At 36.1% G+C, this 22,620-nt stretch overlaps 1 protein-coding gene across 2 annotated transcripts in view; it reads right to left on the bottom strand.

The window, feature by feature from the left end:
- Positions 1-22,620, bottom strand: part of LOC106165242 (huntingtin) — a 31,072-nt gene that overhangs the window by 2,582 nt on the left and 5,870 nt on the right. The window contains exons 11-54 of one of the 2 annotated variants that reach the window (XM_087000023.1): positions 22,088-22,290; positions 21,562-21,663; positions 21,209-21,309; positions 20,602-20,863; positions 20,190-20,350; positions 19,781-19,917; positions 19,386-19,521; positions 18,924-19,123; positions 18,292-18,596; positions 17,812-18,032; positions 17,422-17,497; positions 17,025-17,186; positions 16,664-16,719; positions 16,254-16,402; positions 15,833-15,966; positions 15,194-15,310; positions 14,593-14,715; positions 14,243-14,454; positions 13,902-14,044; positions 13,429-13,657; positions 9,864-9,966; positions 9,588-9,691; positions 9,183-9,229; positions 9,121-9,149; positions 8,737-8,913; positions 8,364-8,440; positions 7,959-8,088; positions 7,360-7,479; positions 6,785-7,192; positions 6,269-6,446; positions 5,907-5,990; positions 5,419-5,553; positions 4,994-5,170; positions 4,504-4,759; positions 4,209-4,277; positions 3,950-4,046; positions 3,375-3,611; positions 2,991-3,146; positions 2,624-2,811; positions 2,233-2,347; positions 1,758-1,903; positions 1,363-1,430; positions 853-991; positions 411-573 (exon numbers count right to left, since the gene is read on the bottom strand). In XM_087000023.1, coding sequence (XP_086856149.1) covers positions 411-573; positions 853-991; positions 1,363-1,430; positions 1,758-1,903; positions 2,233-2,347; positions 2,624-2,811; positions 2,991-3,146; positions 3,375-3,611; positions 3,950-4,046; positions 4,209-4,277; positions 4,504-4,759; positions 4,994-5,170; positions 5,419-5,553; positions 5,907-5,990; positions 6,269-6,446; positions 6,785-7,192; positions 7,360-7,479; positions 7,959-8,088; positions 8,364-8,440; positions 8,737-8,913; positions 9,121-9,149; positions 9,183-9,229; positions 9,588-9,691; positions 9,864-9,966; positions 13,429-13,657; positions 13,902-14,044; positions 14,243-14,454; positions 14,593-14,715; positions 15,194-15,310; positions 15,833-15,966; positions 16,254-16,402; positions 16,664-16,719; positions 17,025-17,186; positions 17,422-17,497; positions 17,812-18,032; positions 18,292-18,596; positions 18,924-19,123; positions 19,386-19,521; positions 19,781-19,917; positions 20,190-20,350; positions 20,602-20,863; positions 21,209-21,309; positions 21,562-21,663; positions 22,088-22,290 — 6,632 coding nt within the window. Of the gene's footprint in view, positions 1-410; positions 574-852; positions 992-1,362; positions 1,431-1,757; positions 1,904-2,232; positions 2,348-2,623; positions 2,812-2,990; positions 3,147-3,374; positions 3,612-3,949; positions 4,047-4,208; positions 4,278-4,503; positions 4,760-4,993; positions 5,171-5,418; positions 5,554-5,906; positions 5,991-6,268; positions 6,447-6,784; positions 7,193-7,359; positions 7,480-7,958; positions 8,089-8,363; positions 8,441-8,736; positions 8,914-9,120; positions 9,230-9,587; positions 9,692-9,863; positions 9,967-13,428; positions 13,658-13,901; positions 14,045-14,242; positions 14,455-14,592; positions 14,716-15,193; positions 15,311-15,832; positions 15,967-16,253; positions 16,403-16,663; positions 16,720-17,024; positions 17,187-17,421; positions 17,498-17,811; positions 18,033-18,291; positions 18,597-18,923; positions 19,124-19,385; positions 19,522-19,780; positions 19,918-20,189; positions 20,351-20,601; positions 20,864-21,208; positions 21,310-21,561; positions 21,664-22,087; positions 22,291-22,620 lie in introns of both variants that reach the window. The other variant, XM_013543419.2, reaches the window with a different exon arrangement.

Here is a 22,620-nt window from a genome sequence, read left to right as displayed (position 1 = left end):
TGATCAGGAGATAGTAAGTTTTAGATGTAACTGATACAACTGATCTTGGGGGAATATATGAGGCTGGTATCTACACATATCAGAAAAGTTGCCAACTGTATCTTAAAAGTTGAAAACTTTTAAGCATTTGGGCAGTTTTGCATCTTTTGACAATTCTAAAAGAAAGTTTTCAACTTTGTCAGCTAAACTGTCGACAATCATCCAGTGTTGTCAATATGCTAGTTCTCAAAATGGGAAGGTGTATTGTTCATATGTTCCTAGCTATAGAAAAATGCCCCTAAAAAATGAAATACAAAAGAAAAATACACTCACACATGCATTTGCTGTTCCTAGAGTGATCTTCTGGAAATGGCAGTCTCAATAAAGGAGAAACTATGAGAGAAGAATATTCGAGTTCCTGCATTACCTACCTCAAATACCACTCTTGCCATAAGCTGTGGGTGAGGCTGCTGACTAGACAGAAATTCTCCTATTACTTTATTCATGATGTCTTGAGGAGGGAAGAAGTCGGTCAAGAAAGATGGAAGGATCTGTGTCAGGACTTGTGCTTCAAATGGGAATCCTTTCCTTATCCTAAAATAGTTTGAAGGTATCCCATAAATCTTTAAAACACTTTTGTCTTATAGGGCATTGATCTATTATTTAGCTCATGCAGTTCCCAATGGTGCACAGGAAAACTTGGGCCATATTTAGCATGTACGAAATTGATAAGTCAACATATTTAAAGCCTTTATTAAATCAAAATCATAGAAAAATCAACACCATTATTCCATTTCTTAAGCATACAACAATCGACACAAAAATAGGACTTTATTGCTGTATGCTTAAGAGTTATAACAGCAGCAAAAATACCTGTCAAACAGCACAGTCACTCTCTCCATGGCAACAATCAAAGACTCCGGATCTTGTGGAACAGGAACCTCTGCAGGCAGCTCGATGAAAAATGTTGTCTCACTGTGAACTGAAGGTGTGTACTGGTCTCCTTGTTTGCCTAGAAAATTAACATTTCTTGTTATGAAAACTTTTGGGAGCTATAGCAAAAACAACAGACAATGGAAACAAATACAGTGAATGCAGCTGTTCAGGAGAGGATAAAATTAAGGTAAACGTAGCTATAAATTGTGACACTAAAATAAAATACACATTTTAGCAGAGGCAGATGATAGCCATCTTCTGGGTCTTCCAGACAGTCAGAATATTTCAAGTTTTCATTGTCGGGTATCTATTTTTTTCTCTCAGAAGATGATCAAAAATGGAAGATGGATCAACAAAGATAACTTGGAAGACTGTCAGAAAATTTCTCTGGATCTACCCATTTTAGGAGTAAAAACAACCAAATGCAATGTTTCATAATTTTCGTACCTGCATACATACAAGTCAACATGAGGCCCAGTGCTGCCAGTGCTCTCTGCGGACTGGGAAGACATAACCTTAAAACAAAAAAGAAAACAAATCTCATGAAATTTTAATTACCCATTAGTGACACTGAGTGAAAGAAACACCAAGTTCAGGAATGAAAATCACATTCATTTCCTGATACAGGACAAAAAAAGTTGACAAATTTACCTAACAACTTGCTCATAATAAAATAACCAAATGACCATTGGTAATCAACTATAGCTGGTGATTAAAAATTTTAATACATGGGAATATAAAGAACAAACTTCTAAATTTTTAAAATCCTCTAATGTACTTGTTTCAATTCAGTGTCCTTTCCACTGCCGATTAGTTATACAGTATGCCTAGTCTTCCCTTACCTGTCAACTGCCAGTTTGATAAGTGACTCTGTGTCCTGCCCGCTGATAACATTTGCCAACACCAGTCTCTCTAGACCACGGAGGATAACCAAATAGACGGCAAATGGACACACATCTTCACCAGAAGTGGCCAGAGATACTGCAACCTGGACACAATTGTTTATATCGTATCATAATAATGTATGTTTCCTATTTTTAATACAATTGTAATCAGACCTGATCTATTGGAAATTTGTTGAGACAATTACAAATTCACTTTCACCATTCTCTCGATAATCAATACAATAAACTTGATATTTAATCATATCTAAACATCTTTCATAATGAAACACTGAGCACCGTCATTCTCAGTCTCCTCTTTATTACAATTCAATGAAACCAGAAGATATTAAAACTGTACCAAACATTAAAATAAAACTAGACTCAGAAACATAGTAAGTTATCAAGTTTAGTTTTGGTAAGATAGATACACCACCTGTAGCACCCTGGATGCAAACTCTGTATCTTTGATCTCTTCCTGGAAATTTTCAATTAAAAAGAAAGCTGTGGACCACATCACAAGAAGATGCTGCTGACAGTGGACTGTCATCCTGGAATCCAAAGTTTATAGTGGATCAACTGTACATGACCTTATCTTACCTCAAGACTGAATTCTGTTAGTGTGCACTGAACACATTGGTCATAAATTAAATAAAATGATAAGAAATAAATTTCTGAGAGTCAGATTTTAATAATCAACCAATGCCTTAAAATTGATGAAATATCAGCAACTTGGCTATAAAGAACTTACACATTCATAACAACTGTAAATGAAAAATTATCTTCTGAGTTGCAACTATTGGCCTTATTCAAATGTTGGTACTCACAATCCAATAATCTCCATTTGTTTGACCAAGTACTCCATGATATCAGGAATGATGCCTCGGCTCAGGTCATTGATGCCAGTCTCCAGAATGTACAGGCAGCCATGAAGGGCTGCTATACGCGATGGAATGTGGGGACTTTTCAAAGTGGACTCCACAACTTTCTCAACTTTCTCTGCCTCCTGACCAGTCTGGTGAGAAACAATAAAGACAATACAATATATCAAAAAATGTGCTAATGCCTTTTCTACCTTTGTTACTTCAGCTTAGATAAATGCTGTGGAAGGACATTTTTACAACTTGATAAGAAATGAGAGAGGTGCACAGGATGCCAAATGCCCTATTAATATCTCAAACAATGGGATCTTACCACCCCTGTGATGGCTGCAGCCTTACATATCCCCACCACCAGGTACTGCACTGTCACTTCATCTTCCTGGGGGTGGCACTTAAACACATCCATCAGGGTGTCCAGCATCCACTCAAACTGCTGTCTTTCAGTGAACAGGTCAGATATAGCAACAACCTGATAAAATCACAGAAAAAATGTTTGCATTAATAATTGTGTGGTATAAATAATTTTTTCATTTAAAAACTTTCATAATCTCAATAATATTTTCCTTTTTAATCCTATGACCTTTCAAATTAACAAAAAAAAGTATCGTGATTAAGCTTTCCCAAATACAGCAAAATAATTGTTTCAGCAGTTTTGGGTTTCAGGATTCTTCTCAATTCCATGCAGCTGCATACTTACTGACTTCACGGTCTGGTTTATCAACATAAGAGGTGTTCTAGGGGTCACTCCAGGAGTTAGCCACTGTCCATACAAGTCCACAAGGAATTGAACACAGGAATGGAGGTCAAGACCACTATGGCTGGAGGAACGTCCTCTGGTTGTCATGGCAACAGACAGTTCCTGGTCATCTTCACTACTACCAGATTCACTAAAGTTCAGCATCCCAACAACAGACCAGATGGATTCAATGCAAAACTGCAAATGAAAAATGCAATAAAATCAATAAGAATTTTAAATGCACATTTCTTTCTCTTTCTCATCCACAAACACACAGATTTCCCCCTCGGCAAGTATCCTAAATACTTTATTTCAAAAATGTTTGTGCTAAGTCCTGTAGCATTTTGCACTTATGAACAATAATAAGAAGTAAACAAAAAACCCTTTCATTCATAAACATTACAGCTCTGGGGATATGAAGTCCAATTAAGTCTGAAGAGTTAAATGTTAGCATCACATTCAGAAGTCTAACAAGAGACCCAAACATCTCTATCAATAGATCCTAGGAACTGTATTTTATATTCCCACCATATTACCTGCCCCATAGTAAATGCTTCAAGTCCCAATTCTCTCTCCAGGTTACAACCAAAGAGATCTCTTTCCTGACCAGATAAGGAAGTATGACCTCTGAACCTGAAAACAAAGTTTACAGCAGTCTTAAGCAATGATTGCCTACTTCAAAGACACAAGAATGTTTACTTTCATGAAATCCTAAATCAAAAAGAAACAGGTAAATAAGGGAAAAACTCACTTGGTTTAATAGATATAGGCACACTTCAACTGAGAGCAACTTACTTTAGTAAGCACAGATGGCGGAGATCCCTCTCAATAATCGATCGCAGCAGCAGCAACCTCTTACCACACCTTAATTTAGTTAAAAAGCAGTTACGTAACATACAAATCTAGATAATATTTTTAAAATATACACATCATTAATGATAAAAACAAACTAGGACTTAGTGAAATTCCCACTTTTTTCAGACATTGCCTCAAAGAAATCTCACTAGTTTCAATGTGGCAGTAACTAGTTCTAAATTTAGTACATAAGACGATGGAGACCCAAGTAGGTGGTGTATAGAAGCAAAAATACCTTGTATGCATAAATGCCAATGGTTTGTCTCTAGGCTGGTTTTCATGAACTCCATTGCAAGGATTGCCAGGGTCTGGAGTGAGAGTAGATTGCAGTAGGAGAGCAGTAATACACCGCACAGCTAACACAATGCATTGGGTTCTATCCACCTCTTCCTCTGGAGACACTGGATGCTGCTCTTCCTCCAGTAAAGCTGGGTTCAGTACACCTAGTAAACACATCCATGTCTCCTCAAACTGCTGCCGACTTGTCCAGCCTAAAAAGTATAGGAAATATGTTTTATAAATATGAATACATTAAAAATATAGACTGCATGAGATAAATTGTTGTGATCTGACCGCATGCTTGTATATAACTATTATTCTGATGTATAATGAAGTTTTTAAAAACATTACATGACAAAGCTTAAAGCAACAAACCAAATCCTCTTTATTTCAAATTAGCACCCTTGTAAACATTACAATGTATGCATCAAAGAGGCATAACTTACCAACAACATTCACCCTGAAGATGAACTCTCTCAGGACATCTTTTTCCTGCAAGAAGTCTAGAGGCAGTGGAGGAAGCTTGGTCTTGGTCTCTCCACCAGGGGCAGGCATCCAGCCTAGTTTCCACACCAGAGGGGGTGTGCGAGCATAACTATTGACCAGAGGCAGCCTGGCTAAACCTGCACATGGAATATCATAAATCAAAAATCTATCATAAATCAAAAATCTTCACAAGTATAGGAAATATGTTTTTTAAATACATTAGCTTGATCTCCATAGCAGAACAAAAGCAAAGTCTGGACCAATTTTCTTACTTAATATCATAAAATCCATAATTCTAAATACTGAAAGCACCTCAAATTTTACATAAGTATTTAGAACTTTTTTTTCTAAAATATTAACCAATCTGACAGATGTGAATACATACTGACAACAATGTTCCTTAACAAACCAGACACATAAGGTGACAGCTGTCCCTGTGCATGGCGAGGCCGGAGATGTGTGCGAAGACAGTGGAGAAGCTCAGATATCTGATCACATGAACGGATAATGTGGTGGAAACCTGATATGAAGAAATAATTTAGGAGTTTACAGAATGATAGACATGAGAACAGCATTTTGTATTGTCTGCAATATAAGAATCTTATCCAGCTGTTCAGAGTATTTTGCATTCGTTCTACTTTAATCTATCTTAAAACATTAAGAACCACATGGAGTATAAAATCACTTAACTGTAGAACTATAAATTTATCTGATGGTAGGAAAAAAAGTACAAAAAATTATACTTATCTCTTCCTTCTTTAAACATACATTCTTCTGGTTGAATGCAACATAAGACCTTATGTGCAAGTGGTTAAAAATATAAATATTCATTGCAAATGTGCAAAAAGTGAAGGAAATACATCACTTAATTACCATTGTATCTGTGTCTAGGAGTAGAGTCCTCTGTATTTTCATGGTTGGGGAGGGTGGCAAGCTGCTCTCCAGGGATAACTACCACTATAATACAATAGATATAACCAGTAACAGTAAAGCAGACATCCCTATTGTCATATTAAAATTGACAGTTTCGAAAACTCAGCTTATAATACAATTTAAAATCTTTACAAGTTTAAACGTTGCAGGCTAGATCCTATATTCAAGAATGAAATTTTAAAAAAAGAACATATAAACACACTAAAGTCATCAAGCAAACAGTCAAACGTCTTAAAATGCCAACAATAGTTTTTTTCAAAAGTTCTTTCCCACTCTTTTCAATCTTCTCACTTCCTACTCACTTGAGACAAGCAGCTGATGCACTGCTCTGACTACAGAACACACCCAGGTCACATGCTCTGTGGAACCAATCACAGTGAAGCTTTGTTGATTCTGCAGAACTGCACAGAAACACCGCAAGGAAGTTTCCAGGTGTCCAGAGGCTGGGATCTGGTCTTGATTAAGAAGCCAATGAACGATCTGTCAGGGGAAAGTCAAAGAAATTGATTATACCCTAATGATATATGCAATACCGAAAATTCAAATTAAAGAATAGAACTTTGGGGTCTTTATCAGCTATAACAGGTACAGAGGGGCATGGAAATTCAAAATACATATAATCATTTTTGTAAGCAGTGCTGGGACATTTGTGTAGTGAGGTCTTGAGAAATAAATTATTGCAATTATGAAAAGGAACATTCTATTCATCAATGAAAGGCAAAACAATGTATGCAGAGATAAATTCTAGAAATGAAAATTCACAGATAATGATAAAGAGTGTTAAAAGAGCAACAGCTCAAAACAACAATATCATTTACCTCCATGTTAAGAACAGCAAACCTGGCCACATCTCTCACTGACTCTTCAGGAATCTGAGGTTTCCATGGCAGCAATCTCAAGGTTTTTATGTACTCCACCAGAGCTGCAGTCAGATGATTGACATTCTCTAGCCACGCAGTGTCTGTGAAAAAGTCCTCCATTTTCTCTAGGAAGCTGTCCTCTTGCGATGTTTGCTTCTCACTGTAGGATAATACTTGGTGTGGGACAGGTAACATGTTGATGATGTTATTTATATGCCTGAGGAGAGTTAATTGTGATGCCTGCAATACTGGGTGCAGAGAATCGCTGTCTTCTGTGCTCTCAGTTAGCTGGAGATTTTTCATGTTTTGCAAAGTGTTCTTTCTTCCAATAGATATGCACTGCTCAAGAATCCCCAAATGGAAATCCTGTATAGAAAGTTAACTCAAGTATTCATCAAAAATTCATTTGTAAAAAAAAATCCTAGCTCACTTCAATTGCCATTTTGCATGATAAATTATAAGAGTAACTATTTAAGGGAGCTGCCAATTCATTTCTCTGAACCAACCTTTCATTTTCAGTAAGAAATTCCTACCTTAGTCATCATCACAGTTAAAATATCAGAGTAGTCCAGATGCTGCAAGAAAGACGCACAGTTTTCTGTCCTGGCATCTACACTGAAGCACTCAGCTTTAACCATCTGTAGATAGTTCTCCTAAAATTATCATGAAAAGACAACCATGAGGAGGAGCAAAAGATTATAAGTAAGAAGTAATCTTTTTTTCTCAGTTCAAGTTATTTTCACATTTTTAATAGCTGTACTAAGTCAAAGCCCATATTTTTCTTGGCCTGATTTGGATAGAGCAGTGAAGGGGTGAGATGTGAAGAATGCAGAGACCTTGGTAAGAGACATCCTGGTTGTAAGTTAAGGAAGTTAATGTTACACAATCCAGTTTTGTAAGTATGCCTACCTTGGTAAAGGAGACATTCTTGTTGTAACTTAAGGAAGTTAATGTTACACAATCCAGTTTTGTAAGTATGCCTACCTTGGCAAAGGAGACATTCTTGTTGTAACTTAAGGGAGTTAATGTTACACAAGCCAGTTTTGTAAGTATGCCTACCTTGGTGAGAGACATCCTGGTTGTAGGTTATGGAAGTTAATGTAACATAATCTAGTGTTGTAAGTATGCCTACCTTGGTAAGAGACATCCTGGTTGTTGTTCCACTCTGCAGAGGATGTGAGAGCTGGAGTTCTGGTGGAGGTGACTGGTGAGGTGACAACACTGAACGCAGCTTCATCAACAGGGATGACAGCCGTCCATGCCTGATAAACAACATTTAGTTTCAAATTTATGTATACCATCATCTGACTTCACAACAAAAGCCTGACTGAGTAGTTACAACCGTATAATAACGTCAGAGAATAACCACTCTGAGATTGATTATAAAGGAATTTGAAATTTTCAGTTATGATGAGTCTCCCTCAATTGTTCCCTTTGAAATCTGGCTGTTTGGTGAAGTCAGTCAGACTACACTAGGCTTAAGATATGGTCTAGAATAAGTCACAACCCTTAAAATGCCTTGAAAGTGGTCACCTACCTTCTAGTCAGCCCAGCAGTTTGCATGAACTGGAGCAGTTTGTCCAGGTCTTCCAATGGTAGTTGGTTACTACACTCCTGGAAAAAGACAACAATGTTAACTACACCATCTTAAAATTCAGTTTAAGTTTTCATCAGTGTAATTTTCAAAATTGGAATCTTGAACAGAAGACCCAAACTTAAATTTTTATATAAAGGCAACCTTCAAAGATTCATATATGCCTATAATATTTTCAATATAATTTATAGAAAAAACAATTTCCATCACCAATCAAATACATAATAATCAAAAGGAAAAATAAAACGAGTCTATCTCCTCATATCCTGATTTATCCCTATTGTCTTTAATCTAAAAGATAGGACTACACATTTACCTGCACACTGTCTGCCAGTAAGAGCTCCACTCTTCTACAAGCCAAGGCGTCACACATCCTGGCACCAGCCACATGATATGTGTGCAGGAACTTGTCTATGAGAAGGGTAAGCAGGGCTCCACTTTGACTTAGGTGAATAGCTTCTAAACATTGGAGAGTCTTCTTTACTACACTAGGCTGTAAAAATAATCATGTAATAACAGACTTTAAGTTAATAATCTAAGTCTATTATATTCATCTTATAATTTTTACAAACATTTTGAATTAAAAATGAGGAATCATCACGGTCTGTTACCAAAAGTATATCATTAATAGTTATAATATCTACACATAAATTTCATAGTATAAAGTAAGTTTAGTCTATGTAATAACAGAAATCATTACCTTTGCCAAATTGTCGCATCTTGAGTGTACAATTGCCAAATTGTCGCATCTTGAGTGCATCTTGGCCTGTACAAATAACCCACTGGCTGCAGAGTTTCTGTGAACTGCACTGGATTTGAAAATGAAAAAAACTTGAGGCACTGCAAACATGGTTAAACATAATACCAACAAACCACAACATACAACAGCTGTGAAAGAACACTGAAGTTAGAATTTGGGCAATAAGATACTGTTGTGGAGATGTGGATAGTGTCCATGAGCATAGTCAGGTCTTTGAGAGTCAGAAATGGAGCAGATTTTGGATAACAAATGGTGGTAAGAGAAAAAAAGAGATATATTTATAGTTTTGACCCTTGAAATTTCTAGACTTGTGAATGCCCTCATTGATTAAAATAATTTTGTCTAGATTTGTTTCAGTTTGGACAATCAGTTTCTTCACACCTTACCAATAAAAAATCAAGTATTACCTGATAAAATCCTGCACTGGTGGCTCATGTGAAAGCTCTATCAAGTCACTCACATGGTTTATTATCACCCATGTCATATGTTCTGCATCATTCAGGTTTTCACACTAAAAATGATGAATATTAGTACAGAATTGAAATTGGTTTTTCATAATCATTAACTGATCACCATTAAAATGCCTTTTAACTAAGTTAAAATAATATTGCACTTGACAAATTAAAATAATCTTTCAACTGAGATAATCTGAAAGCTAATTCAAAAGAACTTAAAATGCTTACCACATAATCACAGAATAACACTAGTCCACCCCTTCTCACTATCTCCATATTGCTGCACCTGGACACAGACAGAAAGTTTTCTGGGATATTGGAATAATGTCTTCTGAAAAATGTTAATAGGATTTTTGACTTCAAATAGTTTAAAAGCTCACTGATGCTCTACAATGATAGAATTTTATTGTTCTCATGATTTTAAATTTCATCTTATCCTGAATTTTGTTGACATATACTCCAAACCTAGGTAAGCTTTGACTTTGAAAATGTAAGGCATTTTAGGACAATACATCTCTCTTCAACTTAGTTGTTCTATAGGGCAGAGGGATAAATTATTTAAGTTTCAATACTGTAAAAGCAACAATAAAACTAGAGGATCAGAGAGGCGATACCGCCTCCGAATATTGTACCACCAGCTGGAGCAAGCGCATTCGTATAGACCCCCACATACACAAAATAAGGGACATAGCCACCAGTTTTGTGCTTGACAAGCTGTAAAAATGCAATCAACAAGAATTTTTAAACTATTGCAAAAAATATATATGGTACAATCAAATTTAAGTTCTTCGTAAGGTAGGTCAAGGGTCAATTTCAAGGTCACAGTAAATTGCCAGTATATGACTTCCTATTCAAGTTCAAGAGTAACTATGGACCTATCTCTGTCAAGTTTGAAGTTAAAAGAGAAAGAAATTAGCAGAGTTCAGTTCATGATAAAAAGTAGGTCAAAGGTCAATTTCAAGGTCACATTTAGATTGCCAGTATATGACTTTCTATTCAAGTTCAATAGTAACTATGGACCTATCTCTGCCAGTTTTGGAGATAAAAGGGAAGCAAAATTTGCAAAGTTCAGTTTATGGTGAAAAGTAGGACAAAGGTCAATTTTAATGTCACATTTATAATGCCAGTATATGACTTCCTATTCAAGTTCAATAGTAACTACGGACCTATCTCAGCCAGTTTTGGAGATAAAAGGAAAGCAAAATTTGCAAAATTCAGTTTATGGTGTAAAGTAGGTCAAAGGTCAATTTTAAGGTCACATTTAGATTGCCAGTATATGACTTCCTTTTCAAGTTCAATAGTAACTATGGACCTATCTCTGCCAGTTTTGGAGATAAAAGGAAAGCAAAATTTGCAAAATTTAGTTCATGGTGAAATGTAGGTCAAAGGTCAATTTCAAGGTCACATTTAGATTGCCAGTATATGACTTCCTATTCAAGTTCAATAGTAACTATGGACCTATCTCTGCCAGTTTTGGAGATAAAAGGGAAGCAAAATTTGCAAAGTTCAGTTTATGGTGAAAAGTAGGTCAAAGGTCAATTTTGAGGTCACATTTAGATTGCCAGTATATGACTTCCTATTCAAGTTCAATAGTAACTATGGACCTATCTCTGCCAGTTTTGGAGATAAAAGGGAAGCAAATTTTGCAAAGTTCAGTTTATGGTGAAAAGTAGGTCAAAGGTCAATTTTAAGGTCACATTTAGATTGCCAGTATATGACTTCCTATTCAAGTTCAATAGTAACTATGGACCTATCTCTGCCAGTTTTGGAGATAAAAGGAAAGCAAAATTTGCAAAGTTCAGTTCATGGTGAAAAGTAGGTCAAAGGTCAATTTCAAGGTCACATTTAGATTGCCAGTATATGACTTCCTATTCAAGTTCAATAGTAACTATGGACCTATCTCTGCCAGTTTTGGAGATAAAAGGGAAGCAAAATTTGCAAAATTTAGTTCATGGTGAAAAGTAGGTCAAAGGTCAATTTCAAGGTCACATTTAGATTGCCAGTATATGACTTCCTATTCAAGTTCAATAGTAACTATGGACCTATCTCTGCCAGTTTTGGAGATAAAAGGGAAGCAAAATTTGCAAAGTTCAGTTTATGGTGAAAAGTAGGTCAAAGGTCAATTTTGAGGTCACATTTAGATTGCCAGTATATGACTTCCTATTCAAGTTCAATAGTAACTATGGACCTATCTCTGCCAGTTTTGGAGATAAAAGGGAAGCAAATTTTGCAAAGTTCAGTTTATGGTGAAAAGTAGGTCAAAGGTCAATTTTAAGGTCACATTTAGATTGCCAGTATATGACTTCCTATTCAAGTTCAATAGTAACTATGGACCTATCTCTGCCAGTTTTGGAGATAAAAGGGAAGAAAAATTTGCAAAGTTCAGTTCATGGTGAAAAGTAGGTCAAAGGTCACTTTCAAGGTCATAGTAAGATTGCCAGTATATGACTTCCTATTCAACTTCAATAGTAACTATGGACCTATCTCTGCCAGTTTTGGAGATAAAAGGGAAGAAAAATTTGCAAAGTTCAGTTCATGGTGAAAAGTAGGTCAAAGGTCACTTTCAAGGTCATAGTAAGATTGCCAGTATATGACTTCCTATTCAACTTCAATAGTAACTATGGACCTATCTCTGCCAGTTTTGGAGATATAAGGGACTAAATGTTATAATTTTGGAGTTACCATAATGTGCCTTAAATTTCGTACAGAAAAAATTAATTAAAATAAAGAAAATGTCATTTTGGTCAAAATTCTTGAAATAGGAGGTGCTCTGAAGTTTCAGAAGTTCAAATTTGATGAAATAATGTCATTTTTGAACACAAGTTGTCTGCTTTGCCAAGCCTTATGTTTTATTTTTCCAGAGTTCAAAATTTATTATCCATTACCGTACTGCACATTTTGCTTTTACCACCAATATGTACTTTTTGATACAGCGTAACTCGAAAACCGTATGGAATACAAAAAAACCGAGACCACCTCCAGTGTTGGGCTTTACATGCTCTACAAAATGCAAAAAAGAATGGGTCTCTAGCATTAACGGTTCCCGAATTAGAGACAGTTTTCAGTCTGGTATCTTATGGCCGCTACTCCCGTGAAAATGCACCGATTGACCCCAAATTCATGGAGATGAAAGATGACCTGAAGGGTAACACCTTCCAATAATATTATTGGTTAAGTCTGTGTGGTGTCTGAATAACAGGGCAAAAAAAATTTTTTTCGTAAAAAATTTAATTTTTTTGAAAATTTTGGCCCATTTGACCTTGAAGTAAAGGTCACAGGTCAAATCCAAGGGTATATTTGAAATCTACACATATGACTTTTGGAAAGCCGTCTATAGAAATTATTCCCATAACTCCTTCCGTAGGGTAGATAATTAGCATTTAATTTTGCCATTTTTAGACAAGGGTGCATTGCAATGAGTGCCACACCCAGACCCCAATACCGACAAAGCCCAAATTTTACGTGGAACGAGTTGAGATTATAGGTGACCTAAATCCATGAGATGGGTACGGGGGCCCTTACTGTCTAGGAGGAGAAGCGGTAACGGTAGCCGTCCGGCGGAGCCGGCGGAGCCGGCGGAGCCAACGGAGCCGGCGGAGCCGGCGGAACGATCCGGACGGGACCGAAACCATGTGTACCGCCAGCGCTAACGCTGGTGGTACAATAAAAAAGTTCATTGATTGAAAAAGAGTTTGCAAAATGGTCAAATATGATTTCAGAAAACAAACAACGCCATCAAGAAAAAAGCTCCATGTGGTTAATACAGACTCATAACACACACTAGAAAACTTACGCTGGACTAGACAGCACATATTTCCTGGGTGTCTGCATGATGTCACTCCACCAGTGCTGTTCCTCATAGTTCAGTAAGATCAACACATTACTCCACTGCAGGGTCAGGGTAGGATGTATACTGGACATCTCCTTGAATGCCTTGTTCAGCTCCTGGACACTGTAGAAGTAATCAGGAACCTGCTGCTTGATCAGGGACATAGCAGATGTCGCAACCTTTCTGAACTGACCTGAAATTATTAGCCACAATATCCAGGTTAAAAATGAAATAAACATTAAACTTTATGAAGGGCATAGTATTTCAATAAGACCTTTCAAGCATGTATTATTTAACAGTTAGAACAACCACAGTAATATGTTCCCCAGTCAAATCGTTTCTAAAATTACTTCTAACCATTTACAATGAATGAAATTTAAAAGAATGTCACAGATGTTAAGTAAACCATTAATATGTACAAACAACTTAACGTGTACCTGACTGGAACATGTGAGTGACATAGAGCAGAAAGTGGGCTAGTTGTTGACACAGATACAAGCTGGTGCTGTTACTGTCCACCAGTGTGGTACAGCTGCAGGCCACCTGCTGACCAACCACACCAACCACCTGCAACAGAAACCTGGAAAGAGAAAACACATAATGCTTTTTACTACATTGTGGTTTTTACAGCATTAAAACTTCAAGTTTCATACCAATGCAACACCTTAGTGATATTGATACATCAGCTATACAGTAGACAATACATCTTTCATTAAGATTTACATCAAACCACTATTCCAGGGACTTCTTAACTAAGAATCAATATCTTTTCAGTCACCTAGCAAATGTTTCTTCTGGGGTCATCCCATCCTGCTGTCTTGCAGCCTTATTTTCCCACTGCCCACAGGTGGCCGTGTCAGTGTAGATGTTGATCCTCAGACTGAGTTCCTGCAGTCTAGACAACACCACATCTTCCTTGGACTGGGAAATAAGAACACGCAGCACAGACAGAACCAGGCACAGCCACTTGGACAGGCTACTGGAACAACTCTGCAACCAGATAGCATGGGAAGACAATGAGAACTAGTCAAATACCACAGCACATTAAATCATTTCAGTAAATACTATCCATGTAACATATATATTAATTATGAGCAGTTTTTCTTTGTGCATTATCCCAGTACTGACCACATCATAGGGAGGTGCAAACAGAGACCGAAGCAGGATGTCCACTGGTCTGAAGACACTGGGAGCAACAGAGTCAAACAGTCTGTGGAGAACATCCAAGGCTGGCTGGCTGTCTAGGTTGATCTGAGACAATTAATCATAAATGTTAACATTCTGGGTTGGCTAAGTGTAAGTTAACACTATGAAGCATGCAACTTAATTTAGATTTTGGACTTGAATACTTTAAAAATGAAATCAAATTTTACATACATCTACCTTTGTTCAAAAGGTGATCATAAAAGAGACAATAGAAATCAATCTGCAAATAAAATAGTATGAGAAGAAATGATCTGATACCTTTTGGTACAAAAAAAAAATTATTATTGAATTTATTTGGTGAACAAAAGAGGGGGTTTCCACTTATTATTTTACCAGAGGGCAATATGGTGGTGAAAGAATCATGTGAAATGTTCCAAACAGACTGTTTAGCTTAATAAATTTACTCATAATTTTTTTAACAAAAACATATTAAATCATCTTTGTCTCATACTTCCAAATGATGTACAAGAACATTCTAGTCTTAATAAAACTATGTTTTTGAGTAAAAGACTAATCTCCATACCTGCTGTTTAGCAAGTAATGGTAGCACCATATCTGTGACTTGTCTGGACAAGCGTTTCCATTTCTCTTCATTCTCTTTATGACACTGATGAAGTACAACTATCAACAGTTCAAGCACCTGAAAACACATCAACAACAAATGGAATCAAAGTACGAAGTAAGGGAAAGAAAATGTTTTCAAAAGCATTTCATCAAACAACAAAACATAGTCTCAATTTTCAGACACTGGTGCCATTGCTGCATTAGTACACAAATGTGACCTTTCCACCCTGGTAAAATCTGTCAGAAGATGGCTACAACTCTGCAACTGAAAACTAAAAGCTTTAACTAAAAACTAATAACTTATGTAAAATTAACATTTTCATTATCACTGACATATTGTGTCTGTAATTGAATTGAATAAAACGTGTGGTTCATTTGAAGGAATCTACTTCTTGTACTCAATTCACCCACTTCCTGTTGGAACCACAGTATGTATTGTAATTGTAATAACCATCACTTATAAAACTAGTTCATTTATAAATACTTTCAATATTTTCACACTGCATTATTAATATACGTAAAATAACAATTCAACAAGAAAAAACATATCAATATAAAAGGTATCTAGTTCCCCATTCAGTTCTTCCCCACCCCTTACCTGATAGTAGTGGATAAGCCTTAACAACATGGACACAACCACCTCTCTCTGTGTGTCAACATCTTTACTAGTGTCTGCTTTGTTTGTTCTTAACACAAATAAGTCATACACTATGGGCTGAAGGGCTGGAATAGCTGGAAGTACAACAATGTGGGTGCTTCATACACATATAATTAACATTTGTCATGTAACTTTATCTGCTGCCTTTCTGTTAGCTACTAAGCTTTAAAAACAAAAACATCTTTTCTGTAATAATGGTCTCCATTTAAAAAACTGACTCTATGGTTTTTAAAGAAACATTTCGGCATACTTGTGTCAATGTGGCAAGGAGTCTCATCATTTCCTTCACATTATAAATATTGCTGATTCTATTTCTTTTTGACATCTGCAATGTCCATGTGGTACATTGTCTTATTCTTACCGTGAGTGACTGGTGGCTGACCACTGGCCATTATCCCATCACATAGCTGGATGATCTTAGGCATGCCAATGATGGTCTTGGAGTGGTAACGCTCATAAGACAGGAGCACCAGGAAGTTGAAGATGTGAGGGATAAGAAGCTCAGAGCCACTAATATCAATATAACAATCTTAATGTGAATATGAGGAATTAAATAAATGTAATAATTGAAAAATTGTGTCTTAGAAGTTATAGCAGAGAAATTTGTGCCAAATGTATTTGCGCTCTCCTATTTAATAAACCAATATTTATTTAAATAAAAACATAGAATGCATATGCAGTGACTTCTTAGAGTGCATTTCAATCCATATGTTCAACTCCTAAATGCAAGAAAATCTGACATAAAAAAAGCTGTTTCTGAACATCTCTTACCTGATCTGCCCTTCTTCAACATATTCAAACTGTTTTATGACAAATCCAATAAAAATCTGCATTGAAAAAAAAAACAGAGCTGAAGCTTCATGCAAATGTATGCTACCGACAAAACACTGAAAGTCATTTACAAGATCTGTAATAAATCAAAATCAATAATACTAATCTTTAAAAAAATGAAAATTCTCTATCCTAATGTTTTATCAAATTAATATTCAACAACCTGTTAACAATTTTGACACACACACGCACGCACGCATGCACACGCACACGCACACACACACACACACACACAAAGAGATTCACCCTAAAAAACAAGATAATTTTTCCACAGAATTTGATAATATTTGAGGGCACCAACCTGGTCAGAGTCCAGCAGGCAGTAGTTGACCCTAAGCTGGACCAGTTGAGCCAGCAGATCAAGCACCTGCTGCTGTAGTCCCAGGGAGGTGGTCACTGTGTACTGCTTCAGAGACTTAATCACCAGGGCCTCAAACAGACGGATGTAGGCTGCTATGGCATTCTGCAAATATTCATGTGTGCTTAGCTCTAAGCTCTAATAATTTTTCAAATATTGGGATATTTTGATGCTGAGAAATATGCACTCCTTTTTCAGTAAAACTTTCTGCATTACAGTAAATATACCAAAATATCAAATTTAAATAAATGTTCATAATGTTATGATATGAATCTAAAATTTGTTACTGTGATGAAGAGACATAAAAATTATTAGTACCCAATATATTAGTTTAACATACCTTGTCTGTCTTGCTTCCAGGTTTTAAAATGGCAGGAATTTTTCTCTCTGATCTCTTCTTCAGCCAACCCAATAAGCTGTAAAAAAAATAAAATAAAATGCAACAGATGAAATTGTACCACAATGACTTCGATTCCACACACATTTTGAATTGGTGGATTTCCATTTCCATCACATAAATATTCCCTTTATTCACCGAATAGCAACACAATTTCCGTTATATGTGAATTTCAATTTATCTATCAATGGCTGAATAAACTCTTATTACATCTTAGCTAGTTAGTATAATTTAACAAAACCAACAGGTAAAATACATCAGACAAGTTTACATTCAAACAAAACAAGAAATAATGCTCGATTTCATAAGAAGATTGGCAGAGGTCCAACCAACCTGGAGCTGTCCTCCTCCTCAGCTTTGGGTGCAGTCTTGAAGGCAGTGGCAGCCAGTGACTGTGTGAAGTGTGTGTATGGTGTGGTGAGACAGCTGTGGTACAGGCCAGGCTGCATGCCACCAGCCAGGCGGGACATCCTACTAGGCTTGTGTCCCAGGCTGTTGGCATACCCACTGTCCCACTGGCTGGACAAGTTAGTACCAAACAGGGACTTCAACAGCTTCAAAGACAAAGGCATGGTGCACTGTTTCAAAATGTATCTGCTAATATGAAAGTTCAACAATTTAGATGTATTTTAATTTTGTAGCAGCCTAAAGCTTAGCAATACTGAATTCTTATTTTCTTGAATGGTCAGAATAAACCGACAAAAATCTACTATCATCTACTAGAAACAATACAAACCTTTCCCATATATGTATAAAACTGAAATTTATAATTCTTGATAAAACAGATACACAATACACAATTTTTCCTTTTACCTGCTGTACACATAAAACTGTGGACTTGGCCTCCAGTCCAAATGTAGTCTTCAGAAATCCCAGCAACTCATCTGTATATTTTCCAACCTCCTGAAGAGTAGCAATCTCCAACAACTGAGATAGCACGTCTAGGGTTGTCTTTAACAGGGAGCAAAATTTATCTGTACTTCCCAGATCTAGTGTGGACTGATAGTTAGAGTGAGCTCCTTTCAGAACTTCGTAGAATTTCACATACTGAGGAAGGTTATAGAATACCCCTATGCCTTCCTTTTTGCTCTTTTCTTTGTCACCATCCTTTTCTTTCTCTGTGGAAAAATATAACTGACAGTAAGAGTCAATATTCCCAGTGGTATACCCAATATAGATTTATACCAAAAAGAGGATTTTCCATAATTTAAATTTTACCTTAATAAAGCAGCATACAATTTTTCTTGTGTTGAACAATACATAAATCAAATATCTTTCCAGCTCATGATTTTTAGTTCTTAAAATATCACGATTTTCAATATTCATTATATGTAGCTGATGACATAAAATATATATATATATGTATAAACAATAATAAGAATAATATATACAAATTAGTAATGACACATGTGGTTCACATTCCTCTCCTAGTATACTTGTCATACCTTTGCCTGGAGTCTTTTGTGAGCTCTTGGTGTCAGAAGCTGCCACTGGGTTCCCTGGGGTAAGCAAGTCATCTTTCAACTTGCTCTTTCTTTTCATGGGACTTAGGGAAGGTGCATTCGGGAGAGAAGGTAAAGTAGGACGTGTCTGTGGGGGCCCTGGAACCTGGCCATCAATGATGTGGGTAAAGATATTCAGTAACCTATAAAAAGATCAAAATTAAAACTTCACATAAACACTTAACACTGGGCAAAAATGTATAAAGAAAAAATGGTCCATATCAAAAACTTTAACCAAATTAATTTCATTTAGTCATCATCAATATAAGGTAAATAAAAACTTCCAACTTTTATTATTAATAACTACATTTTTTTATTTAAAACAAATACAAATATTGTGTCTAAAATTATATCTAAAAAGTTACTTTTAAATTAGCAATTAGAAATTATAAGTGTCCTCATCACCTGGCAACATGAGCTAGTAACTGTTCCACCAGAGGGAGCAGCTGTCTGTCCTGCAGAGCTGACCATCTAGTGTCGTCTGCTGTAGCATTTGTGGGTGACCCTTTCTGCTCATTTTTCAGGCATTTGAAAGAGGCCCCTGAAAATCAACAAATATCAGTATTATATACACTAGCAATTAAAGTATTGGTAATGCAGAATAACAAGCAACATATAAGCAGAAGGCAGTTATAATTATTTCTATGAAATAATCTAATAAGATTAATTTGCATGCCACTTTATATCTACTATGTCAGAAGCATTAAGAGAGCTTTTGTGAAACCAAATATACATTCTTTAAATTCACAAATACGTGATAAATGCAATGACTACTTCTCTTCAATTACATTCATTATTACCTGCAAAGAGGTTTCCTGCCAGCTGCAAGGCATCTTGATGAGCAGCAATGTCCAGTGCTGCCACAGATGAGGTCAGTAATGAGAGTACAATGGACAGTGGTCCACAGCCAGAGCTGGTCAGCTCATCTACTGAAATACTACAGTATAAAGAAATTTACTTGTTGTTACCAAATTACAACATTACCATGTATTTACAATATCTAGTACCTATGTAAGAAGATATCAAAACCTAATTTTTCCCTTAAGAACTTTTATTTTTCCTTTGACATAAATTTCAACAGAAAGTGTTTGACTGTAAACCTCTAAATACACAGACAAATTAAGCTAACAGCAAAGGGTTACAACATCAAAACTAAATCCCTGGGGTCCTTCATCACAAGGATAAAGAAATCGATGTAAAACCATTTACCTGGAAGTACTAGATGGTCTACTGCTGGCAGATCTTTTATGAGGTTTCCCACCATAATCTTTAGCATTGTGTGAGGTACTATATGTACACCCCCACCCATCAGCATACTGGGTTACCCTGTAAGCCTCTGACAGTTCACACAGAGCATGGCAGCACCCATACTAAAATGATAATTTTTTTTAATGCAAATAATTTCTTGTCTAAATTTGTCCAAGGTGAAATTTGTGTTACTCTTCTTCTCAGAGCTGGTTACATTTGTTTCACTCATTCTATATAACCAAGTTGAAAAAACATTTAAAGGTACACAGAGTGAAATATTTTGAGCCTGACTAGATAACGTCATAGTGATCAACAGAAAAAAACTTGCTTCCTTCTACTAATAATAATCAGAAAAATTATTTCATCAACTCACTGTTAAATATTTTGAAGATGACTTTGTCAAGACCCTGGTGAGTAATGCCAAAACTCTAGATAAACTTCCTTCTGTGGCTTCACTGTATCCTCTATATGGATTGAAATGGTAAGGTTCCACTAGTCCATGCAGTAAAGGCTGGGGATCCTGAGACCACTCATGTAAAACAGGATCCAAGAAAGCATCAGTGAACTCCTTGGATTTGGCAATTACTGGGTCTTGTTGGGGGTGATCCACAGGGAAGAATAAATTGGGAACTAATCTAAAGGAAATATTGTAAGTCATCATTCAAAGGACATTTATTATTTTTTATTTGCTTAACATCACTGTGATCTTGAACCTGGATAATGTTTCAGAAACTTAGAGCAAATGTCCACTCTGAACTTCAAGTGAATAGGACTCGGGTTTTTTTTTTCTTTTAATATCTAATTTAACTGCATCTTGTTAATGAATTGACATCTTTTACCTTTCACTTGCAATGTATGCCTCATGTTCCTTAACATATGCTGTTGTTATAACTCTAATTACTTAGTACTAGATATTCTTGTTATCTCTCTAACAGTTCTCATTTTAAATTCATTAGATAACAGTTCAAAATGCAACTAACTTGACAAGTGCTGTAGCAGCAGCAGTCCTCACTCTTGTGTCTTCATCTGCCAGCAGATATAATACCACATCTTCCAGGACACGCTGCTGGAGGTTCAGACTCTGAAACATGCAATGCCATTCATATTACATAGAATTCTATGGTCTATACCAAATCTTACTGTCCACTCTTTTTTGGGGGGGGAGGGGGGACATCTAGCCATTGTAATCAGTAATCACACTCTTTCAGTCCAGCGCAAATGAAGAAATTCACATTTCACTATCTCTTTTCCACAGAAAAAAACAACAAAACCTTTAATTAATCCTAAAAGGTATCTTTTTATTGAATAAGAGTACATTCCTCACTCAACTTACTCCAATAAAATGATGTCCATCTTTGCCAACCTCCATACATGTATTCTCTAAGAAAGAAACTACTTTGAAGTCAATCTCTGAGAGAAGATCCAACAACTCAACCTGGAGAAGACACAAGAGGATGGTGAGAAATGCACTTAGGTTTGCTAGAATCATACAAACAATGTTTGTAATATGCAATTATTTGACATCAAAACCACTCCTTTTTCTTGAAGTAAAAATCTTTAGCAATAAACATTCAATCCAAATAAAATAAGTAACATTTCTAAAAACAGTGTTTTTTTTTTAGTTTGCAAAATACAAGAATACATAAGAGGAAAAAAAATCTAATACTGCACTAAGGAAATACTAACACAACAATCTGTAATAGTAATCAGTACCACCCATCTTTAACTGGAAAATGTGTGGCACCATCGGATCATTGCTTTATTATGTTCTAAGTCCAGGATTAGATTCAAAATTTCCTCTTATGAGATATCACTCTACTGGATGAATCAGAACATTCACTCCATCATGTATATATTACCTTTACCAGCCAATAGGGATTTGACTTTAATTGTAGTACTTTGATCAAAGTCTTGAGGCCCAGCTCACAGTCAATGCTGTTTAGCACACTACTCAGGCATAGCTTGGTAGCCATTATGGCCAGTCTTGCTGCAACTGCAGAGTCATCCTCAAGGATCACAATCAATGTGTTCAACAGGCCTGACAAGGTGACAAAATCTGGGCCTGGAAATTCAAATAACATTTTACCTGACAATCATGATTGCTTTTTTCAAATTGTTTATTAGCTGTTTTTACTAAGATTGAAAGCCAATGTCTATTATTTAACAAACACTTAAAATTAAAAAAGATTATATCACTTTATTTAGTGTAAAAACATCTTTGTTCATCTTGCAGACATCAACTTAGGCTTTATCCAGTCAATCTTTATTCTAAAATACTGCTAAAAAAGATCTGTTAACAACGATATATATATATATATATATGTGTGGCTATTCAATTACAGTTCAAGGCATGGGGAGGAGCGGGGGGGGGGGGGGGGGGGAATCAAAGAAA

Source organism: Lingula anatina, chromosome 1 (genome assembly GCF_051362555.1).
Source record: "Lingula anatina isolate TDL-2025a chromosome 1, LinAna3.0, whole genome shotgun sequence".
NCBI lineage: Eukaryota > Metazoa > Brachiopoda > Lingulata > Lingulida > Lingulidae > Lingula > Lingula anatina.
This window is presented reverse-complemented; position numbering and strand designations above follow the sequence as displayed.